General features: G+C 25.8%; 1 protein-coding gene across 2 annotated transcripts in view; it reads left to right on the forward strand.

Annotated features, from left to right (window-relative positions):
• Positions 1-10,369, forward strand: part of LOC100209751 (RNA-binding protein 48) — a 38,305-nt gene extending 27,936 nt beyond the window's left edge. The window contains exons 7-10 of one of the 2 annotated variants that reach the window (XM_065811105.1): positions 2,606-2,668; positions 8,958-8,990; positions 9,672-9,841; positions 10,298-10,369. In XM_065811105.1, coding sequence (XP_065667177.1) covers positions 2,606-2,668; positions 8,958-8,990; positions 9,672-9,791 — 216 coding nt within the window. In that variant the 3' untranslated portion in view covers positions 9,792-9,841; positions 10,298-10,369. Of the gene's footprint in view, positions 1-2,524; positions 2,669-8,957; positions 8,991-9,671; positions 9,842-10,297 lie in introns of those variants that run through there. The other variant, XM_065811106.1, reaches the window with a different exon arrangement.
• Positions 10,370-10,855: the final 486 nt, after the last annotated feature.

Below are 10,855 nucleotides of genomic sequence, written 5' to 3' on the forward strand. Positions count from 1 at the left end.
GTTTTGAGATCAAAAAAAAAAAATTATCATCAATTAGTAAATACACAGGTCTGCAAAAAAATATTTTTAAAAAGTTGTTTTAAATTTGATAACTGTTTTTTATGTATTTTTCAGCGCTGATTTCGAAAATGCAATCCATTTTTTTCTATCACCTCGCGTTTTCTCACAAAAAAGGGATTTTTTTGTGCAAAATAACAAAATTCAACCAATTTTTCACATTTTTCAAAAGTTATAGAATTTTATTTTATGTATAAATCATATTCTAAACTATATTTCAAGAACACTTACATTTCTCTTTTAGCTTATGAATCCTTATAATAACGTTTTTGCTTTCTGTCGAAGCTCCTTTTATTGGTTTTCCGGCTGTGGACTCATTCAGGATCATCTCTTTTCAACATCCAGCAGTAGTCCGCTATCATGTTGACGATCCATCTTCCCTGATATCTTCTTTCTATTTCCTTGATGTTTTGGTGAAATCTTTCGCCTTTCTCTACATCCCCAAGGTTTGCAGAGAAGTAATCAAGATGTGAATGAAGAAAATGAACTTTAATGCTCATGTTACAGCCCAGCTTCTTAAAGTTGTTGAGCATGTCTGTGACAATAGTCTTGTAGATTGGATCTTTGTTGTTTCCTAGGAAACCAGTAACAACTAATTTGAAGGATGTCCATGCTGCTTTTTCTTTTGTTTCTATTTTGTCCACAAAATTAGGATCTCTCATAAGTTTTCTAATGTCTGGTCTGACAAAGATTCCTTCCTTTAGCTTTGCCTCGGATAAACCAGGAAATTGCCTACAAAAATATTTTAAAGTCTCCCCTTCTTTTGGCAATGCCTTAACAAATTGTTTCATCAGCCCCAACTTAATGTGAAGTGGTGGGAGTAATAGCTTTTTGGGATCCACAAGGCTTTTTCTCTCAACATTTTAAACCTCTATTTCTAAGGTTTTTCTCAAGGGCCAAACTTTTTTTATGTGGTGCTGCTTTCTGTCTCAACTGTCCCATTCACAGAGAAAGCAAGGGATATAACTACTTTGTTGACCAAGCAGCATTGAAATAACTTGTAAATCCCGCACAGTGTCCATTTGTGGTCTGAGTAGCTGAGTTTGTTTAAAACCAGTTCAAGGTTTTCTTAACATTTTTTTTAGTGCACCTAGTGTCCAACTGGCATAGAAGCATACTTATTTCCATTGTCCAAAAGTACTGCTTTAAGGCTTCTTTTTGATGAATTGATAAAAAGTCTCCACTCATCAGGAGCAAATTCTATTTTAAAACACGCCATAAGTCCAGGAACATCACTGCAAAATACCAGGTCACCTTCTTGAGAGAAGAAAAATACAAATTCCTTTTCCCTTGATCGATACCAAGAAAAAAATGTACTCGGAGCCAACATATTTTTATCTTTCAATCTAGATCCTAAAACTTCTAGGTCTCTTGCTAAATCATTCAGTTCAGATTGTGGGAATGGAATGGGATCGGTTGTGCTAGGATCATAGCAATCACTGTCTTCTTCACTATCACCTTGCTGAGCCAATGTCTTGTGATCATCTAAAATATCATCCAAAGAATCTGGGGGCGAAGGTATTGGTAATCCAGGTCCATGAGGAATAGGGTGAATGGCTGATTGAATGTTAGGGTAAGAAATATCTTTTTTGTTTTTCAAATTGAAACCTTGTACGTTGCAAAAATAAAAATAACAGTCATCACTATGATTTTTGGGCTACCTCCAAACCATTGGTATTCCATAAAGTAAGGATTGCTTTTTACCTTGAAACCATTGCCTCAGTTCTTCAACACATATTGAACAAACTTTGTGTGGAGCCCAAGACTTATCTTGATCGCCTAACTTTATACCAAAATAGGTAAAATATACCTTTTCAACAAAATCGAAGATGTTTCTTTGTCGCTTTTTAATGGTATAGTCACCAAAAATGTAGCAGAAGCAATCAGGTGAGTTTATACATCCTCTGGTAGCCATTGTCCATTAAACAACTTGTGCTTTAGGCTAAATAACAGTTTGTGGAGATCTTAAAAACCAAAATTCAAACATACTAGAGTACTGAACTATTTACAAAAAATATCGAAAAAGCTAAAATTAGACAAGCAGTTTGTGAAATAACTGTATGTGATGGAATTTTTTCACTATTTTTCTCGAAATCAGCGTTTAAAATACTATAAAAATCACTTATTAAATTTGAAACAATTTTTATGTTGCAGACCTGTGATACATGACAAATTTCTTATTGTTATTCTAATAAAATTAGTCACTGTTAGTCATAGATAATCCATAATCAGAAAATGTTCATAAATATTATTAATCCTTATTATTCATAAGTAATATGAAATAGTAGTATTTATGTCATAAATAATATGATCCATAATAGTCAGTGAATAACTCAATCATTGATTATATTAATCTTTGTTAATTGGAGATTACTTTATAAATAATATTAATTCATATTATTCAGTAAATTACCTAATAATGTATAATAATTGATGACAAGAAAACTATTTAAGAAAAATGTTTTAGATTTTTATGATTGGTTGGAAAAAGTATGTACAATTCAGTGGGGTTTTATTTCTTGGGTTTATGTTTTCTTTGCAATATTAGAATGATAACACTGGAGACGAGTACAACAATGTTGTGCATAACATCCGAAACAGATTAAACACGGTAATAGTTATTAACTTTGTTTATTTTGTTATTATTTGCTTTTTTTTTTTTATTTTTTTTTTTTATTTTTTTTTTGTTAATCAGTCTGTTATAAAAACAAAAATTAAAAATTTCATTACAGTTATTTTTGTACAAATAAGCACCAGGTATTTTATCAGCTTTAGTGCTTCAGAGTGCTGACCTCATAATAAAAATGTGGTTTGATGCACCTCTCTGGTCATAAAAGTGTTATTGTGGCTATTCTGGTCATGAAAGGGTTAATCAGTGTTAGTTTTAGATTTTAGTAAAAGTGGAAATGATCCTCATTAAAGTTTTTGTATTATTTTATGGCACTTTGCTTGATTACATAAGTTATCACAACAATCCTATACATAACTTCTATACATAAAAGGAAAAGCTCAAACAGACAAATTGTGAATACTCCAAATAGTGCAGTAGCATTACTTCAAAAACTTGAATTGAAAAAATAAAGCATTGTGGGTAATATGACTTTAACAAGCATTCATAAAGACAGGCGTTTAATGGGTATTTACTAAAGTTTTACATAAAAAATCTTTATATTTTTAAAAATGAATAAAAGAGAAGTATTGAGAAACTGAATCCACAGTCAAGGACAATATTGAGTAACATTGTTCATAAAATAAAAACTCTAATAATAAAAATGAAATTATTCGTTCGTCGTCAGGATCTATATAACTGCAATAATTTTATTTTTTTATTTGATTCCAAAGAATAACAAATATTTTTATAACAGTTTTGGGAAGGCTGTTAAATGTTTAATATATAATGATAGGACTATTTTATGTTAATATGCTTTCCAAAAATTTATGTCAATCCAGTAAAAAATTGAATTTATATTGCAAATTCTTTTTTCAACAAGATAACGACCCCAAATGCACTAGCAAAAAGATTCAATAATTCTTCAAAAAATGTAAAGTTTACATCATTAAATGACACAAAGCTGGGACCTTAACCCCATTGAAAATTTATGAGCAATTTAAAAATCTAAAATACCTCTTTCAAAATGAACAAATAAAAAAGAATTTTATGAGGTTCTTAGTAAAACTTAGACTTTAATTGGTGCTGACGTGGCATCAAAGCTTGTAAAAAGCATGCCAAGATGTATAGAAGCAGTTGTAAAAGCAAGAGGTGGTGCAATAAAGCACTAAAATGAAAATCAGAAATAATATACTTGCATTTGTAATAATAGTTATTGACAAAACATTATACTTCATAAAAAAAATCTTTGATGTTTCTTACTTTTGTCACATGGGCGGAAAAAATTGTAAGATAGCTAATTTTATTTAATAGATTTGCAAAGAGTTTTAAAAGAAAACATATTAAAAGTAAATTTGCTTTATTTATAAATATATTTGTATATTTTTGCTATTTTTTAATAGATTTTTGCTTTATTTATAATTATATTTATAAATATATTTTATAAATATATTTGTTTTTATTTGGAATCAAATTAAAAAAAAAAACATAAAATTATTGTAGTTATGTAGGTCCTGACTTTTTGTTTTTATTGTTCCATTTTCGATTTTATCAATATGTTATTATTATATCGTTCATGATTGTATTTCTTATAAAATAATATTTAAGTACTTCTAATCTAAGTTTATAGTTAAAAATTGAATTGTGATTTTTGTTAAAAACATTTACAGTAAAGAGTTTAATAGTTTTTTTGTTTTGTTTTTACTAATATTGCACCTCCTACATATGTTTATGTAATTATCCTCACAATATTAGAATAGATTGATGCAACACACTGACAAAGAGAAAATTTAAGCGTTTATCAAAAATTATTAGGTTAAGCAAAAACTATTGATGTTACGTCAAGACGAATATTATCTTTAAATTCATTGACAAAAAATACATTGAAAAATTGAAAACATTGAAAGTAAAGTGGGCAAAACCTTTGTTACATTATATCTTGAATCGCTCTGTTTAACTAGATTAAATGATATATATATATATATATATATATATATATATATATATATATATATATATATATATATATATATATATATATATATATATATATATATATATATATATATATATATATATATACATATTGTTGTATACAAATTCAATGTATGATTTGACAATAATATTGTTGTAAACTCTCATTTTAAAAAATAGATAAAAGTGCACTAGAAAGTATTTTATTGTCGAGAAAATTTACTTTTGCATAAACTTTTAAATAAATTTAAAATAAAATCTTTTTCATCAATTTTACAATGAGAATTCAAAGATTGCTTCTATCGAAGCCTATAACTTTAAATTAATTATTTAATAAACTTTTAAAGCTAGCCTATAAATAAAAATTATTTATTGAAAATGTCACCTTGTTTAAGTTTGCTTATAAAACTTAAAATCGCAATACAATTTTTAACTATAAATTCTTTCATCACAATTAAAAGTGCTTAAATAATTTTTTTTTTAGAAATACAATCACGAAAAATGTTATGTAGCATATTTATAAAATCGAAGTTGGAACAATAAAAACAAAAAGTCAGAATCTACATAACTGCAATAATTTTATGTCTATAAAAAATTTTAAGTTCTCCTATAAAACAACAGAAAAAAACTGCAGAAAATTATTTACTGTAGAACGTTTTTTACTGCAGAACATTTTTTCAGCAAAAAAAAAAAAAAATTAATTTTCTCAGCATACAATCTTTTGGAACTCCACTAACAATTGAGTTTGGGTTTGATAGAGAACTTCTAACCTTTAGTTATGAATATTCTTAGGTGAGAAATGCTAAGATCCAATTAAGAAGGTTACTTATATTAAATGGTTAATAAAACATAATATGTAAAAATTTTGTTCTTTTCATAAAACAACTTATTTATTTAAAAAAATAAAATAATAAAATTTTAAATTTTAATTTTAAATTTAAATTTCAATTAAAATCAAATACTCATACCATTGTATACTCAAGGTAATGAACTCATGAATACTCTAGGTATGCTAGTTAAATGCAAGCTAACACTCTATATTTTTGTACTAAAATTCTATTCCACATATTTTTTTTGTGTTTCACCAGTATAATGTATGTGTGTATGTGTGTGTGAAATGAAATTTGAACACGGTTTCTTCAATAAGTTTCAAAGTTCAAAAAATGTTACTTAAAACCTCACAACGTTTTGTAGAATCGTTCAATTTTGGTATTTTTCACATTTGAAATACTGCATTATAGCTTGTTCTAATGATGTATACCCTTGTATTATATTAGTTTAAAAATTTCATGTCATATATGTTGTATTAAATTTTGATGAATAAATATAGAATATCAAAATTATATACCAACTGGAAGTTTTACAACAAAATGTAATAAAAATACAAATTACTCAATACAAAAATAAAAATACAAATTACTCGATACAAATCATCTCAAAAATCTATCAATCTTTTAAGCTTTAGAAAAAACTCCTAATTATAACAGCAAACAGAAAAACTAAAAGATAAATACATCAACAACATAGTTAATAATAATAATACATTCAATAATATAAACCAAAAATCTTGTTTGATTAATTCATCAAACAATGCTGGTATTTCCATTCAGAAATATCAGCATTGGCATAATAATAAATAAATGGCTAATTTAGCGGATTATTAAAAAAAAGACTTGCTGAACTGTACCTCAACGAGCTTAACTATAAATTCTAAAAAATAAAAAAGAATATAGGGCAGAACTTCAGACCAATTAAAACAGAACTACATATAAACTATTGTAAACCATGATGGGAGGTTGGTTATGGCATGAGGGTTTTTTTATCTTCAGGTATAGCTTTGATTCTAGCAAATTTAGTTAAAGTGGATTCTAAAATGGTTATTGCTAGTTATGTCAATATTTTTGGTGAAAATAAAAAAATTGGTTTGGGGCAGAGTTGTTAACAAGGCCAAAAGTAGCAAGGTCAAGGCCAAATGTTCCAAGGCCAAAAGTTCCAGGGCCAAGATTTTTAAGGTTAAGGCCAAGTTTAAGAGTTTCAAGGCTAAGACCTACGCAAACATTTTCAAGACCAAATACTTCAATCTTTGCCTTACATTAAGGGCCGATTATTAACAAAACTGTAAGTAGCAAGTGCTGTGACAATAAAACCACATTTTGCAAAAATAGACCAAGGTTATGTGCAGAATTCAACAAAATCAATAAGAAAATATGTATTTTTTTGTTAAGGCCAAGGCCTCAATTTTTGGCCTTAAGGCCAAGGCCAAGGACTAACAACTCTGGTTTGGGTTCATATATCTTTCAAGAATATTGACCCAAGACATACATATATATAGCTTCTCAGTACTTCAAGATAAATTCCATTGAGATATTGGCTTATCCTCCACAATCACCATTCTAATCCCCATCAAGCACCTGTGGTGATTACTGGATAATAAAATACTAAAAACAGCTTGTACAGATTTAAATTATTTCACAATGATTTTTGATATGCCAAAATGTCTTTGTGTAAAACTTTTAGTTAAAAGAAATTATTAAAAAAAAATCCATTTTTTTACCTTATCTGTTTTATTAAATATGTGTTTGAAAAAGATATATTACATAAACTTACATAATATTGATAATAGTTTAATTAGAATTAACTGAAAAAAACTTTTTCCGTCAAAATATAAAAATCTTGGAGTATATCTTGATGAAAACCTATCTTGGTATAATCAACTGTATCATCTTAAAAAAAAACTTACACGAGCTAACAGTTTGCTTTCTCTAATTCGTTACTATGTTCCTATCACAACTCTTCGAATGATTTATTCTTCTTTATTCTCTTCTCACCTTTGCTATTGTTGTATTGTTTGGCGTCAAAAAAGTAACTTTTTACTTAATAGCATTGCTAGTTTACAACGCGCATCTATTAGAATAATGACGTTTTAATCAATGAGATCTGATATCCAAAAAAAAATTTCTGAACTAAAAATCCTAAAATTTCATGATCTTGTAAAGTTTTACAATTGTCTTTTTGCGTTTGACTTTCTCCAAAATAAACTACCAAACTTTTTTTTAAATTTTTGTATTAAAACAAATGAAATTCACAATCATCACACCAGGAATACGGAAAATATTAAGCTATAGTCTTCTTTTTTCAATACAATTAAATATGGTAAGTTTTCCATAAAATAACAATGTATTTCCCAATGAAACCAGTGTATTCCTGCATTAATAAAAAAGTCTAGGAAAAAATATCCTCTTATTACGGATTATTTACTGCTCAGCAGAATTCAATTTAAAAATATATTGTTGAAGTGTATTTCTTTATAATTTCTCTCTCTACTGAAGTTGTCTTTGATATATAATTTCTTTAACAAACGAGTGGTTTGATTTTTGCTTTATTATTTATCTATATTATATTTATTTATTATTGTGTTATTATTACTACATTTTATGTTATTAATATATTTAATTATTATCTATGATATGTACATACAATTTATATTGTATTGTAATTATTCTTCATATTATTGATACTTTATTATTATTATTATTGTTATAATTTGTATTATTACTATAAATATTGCATATATCATTATTATTTGTTTAACAATCTTTTCTTTTTTTATCTCTTATTTATATTTTTTATGTTTTTAGGTGACTAGTTTTAACTATATGAGTGACACTTAACTCAATTCTATTAATTTACGATGAGCATTTTTATTGATATGGTTGAATTAAAAAATATATATGTCTTTCTAAAAGATATAATGCTTAAAGCAGATATCTTATAATTTTTTTATAACACTTAAAATTACCAAACGCAAGCCAAATCTCTAGTTTTCTATTAATAATTATATATTATATTATATTTCTATTAATATTAATATTCATAAATAAAATTATTTCTAGACTTTAGTTTAAATAGTTAAAATTTTAGTTAAAATACGTTGAATACAATATTTTTGTAAAAGTTGAGAATATATATATATATATATGTGTTTATATTCAAATGCTATTGCATCTTGTTCGAATATCTTGTAGAGTTTCCAGGTTTATTTGCTAAAGTTGTTCTTTGTGCCATATTTTACAATTGGAGTCTCAAGGCAGGGGCGGACCCAGCATTTTTTTATGTTTAAGATGTTATGCAAAAAATTGCGATAATTGGAGCCTGTGAACAAAAAAAGCCCTAATAATAAAGTATCAACTTATAAAATTTGTTTATAAATTGATACTTTACCTAAGATAAAATAAAAGTAGTTTTACTCGTGATTTTTTTTTTAATTTGATTGATTTCAATATAATTTTTTATAGAATTTTTTTTCAATATTTTGTAGACTGTGGAGCCTAATATGCAGCCGTTGAGTGAGGTAAGTTGAAAGTTATATATATATATATATATATATATATATTATATATATATATATATATATATATATATATATATATATATATATATATATATATATATATATATATATATATATATTATAAATAAAACTACATATTTTTTACAACTATTAGTTTCAATGCTAAATGCCATCATCAGGTAAAAAATCTGATTTTTTCTCGTAAAAAAAATAATTCTACACAAGAAAAACTGCGTTAGAAAAATCTAATCTTTTGGTTTGTGGTTGTCCAGCAAAAATTTGTTTTCATGGCGACACTTGGATATTAGTTCGTTTTTATACAATAAAATTATTAGTTTTTCGTATAAGCATATTGGCATTTTTAGTTATGTTGTCGTAGGTGGGGGCACTTTTTATGATAGACCATTTTAAATTGGGTGTTGTTTTTAACTTATCCTTTGTTTCCCATAGGTATTTTTAAAGCGTAGTTGAATTTTTAAGTTTTTTGTTTTTGAACGATTGCTTGTGGTTCGCCCATCTAATTTTCCACATGCCCTCTGTTGAACGTGTATATATATGTATATATATATATATATATATATATATATATATATATATAATATATATATATGTATATATATATATATAAATTTTTTTTTAATATTGTGCTAAGTATGTTTTTTTTTTAATATTTTTATGTAGCTTGCAGAATGTCCTCTTCTTATGATAACTAAGTCGGAAAGTAGATGCGAGTTGACTGAAAAAGATCATTCCCAGAATCTTATTACACGAAAACGGAATGCGAATAGAAAACGAATTTAGTCTTTACTTATTGATGTTATGCGCGATCGAACAAAGTGAATAATCGACGGGTAGTATATTATATATATATATATATATATATATATATATATATATATATATATATATATATATATATATATATATATATATATATATATATATATATATATATATATATATATATATATATATATATATATATATATGTATATATATATATGTATATATATATGTATATATATATATATATGTATGTATATATATATATATATATATATATATATATATATATATATATATTTTATATAAATAGGTTGTGTTAAGAAATAGATATAAAATAGATTGGTGTTTATACTTTTCTTTTTATTGATTTATTTTTTACTTGGTTTGTTGTTTACTGTTTTTGTTAATTAAACTTAATTTAAAAAAAAATTATTGAATTTTTTTTTTAAATAAATTATACCACGCAACTTTTCATCACAGTACATATAAACTCTTTTTGTTTTATTATCTATATTCTACAGATCTACAGATTGATGCGCTATCTGTAGATAACGCACATTGGTTGATTGCGCACAGCAGCTACGGGTTCTCAGGTTGTTAATTTGTAATTTATGTTATATACATTAATTTTCCACGGAAATAAATAAATATTATTTCCATAGAAACACAAAGATGTTTTGTTTGATTAAATTTCGTTACAGCGCGATGATTTAAGCGGGTATTTCAAAAGTAGCCGCTTTTGGGCTGTTGTAATTATGCTATAGCAAATGTTCATGACTTCAAAAAAAAAATTAAAATAGTCTTTATAAATATGATAAGACTTTTAAATTATCATGAAATTTTTGTTATCGTCTTTTGTTATGAATTTTTTAATTTTGAGATCGTACCATATTTTTTAGGATATGATTTGCAGCGTGTTTAATTAAATTATATTTTGTAATTTGCAAATAAAAATTTCATTCATTAAAAGTTTTTTACTATGCCTATATTATAACGCGACTTTTTTTTTTTATATTTATTGTATATATCGAGTTTTTTGTTTTGTTTTTGTTTTCAAATTTCGTATTATTTTCTTGGAA

This window comes from Hydra vulgaris, chromosome 11 (assembly GCF_038396675.1).
Source record: "Hydra vulgaris chromosome 11, alternate assembly HydraT2T_AEP".
NCBI lineage: Eukaryota > Metazoa > Cnidaria > Hydrozoa > Anthoathecata > Hydridae > Hydra > Hydra vulgaris.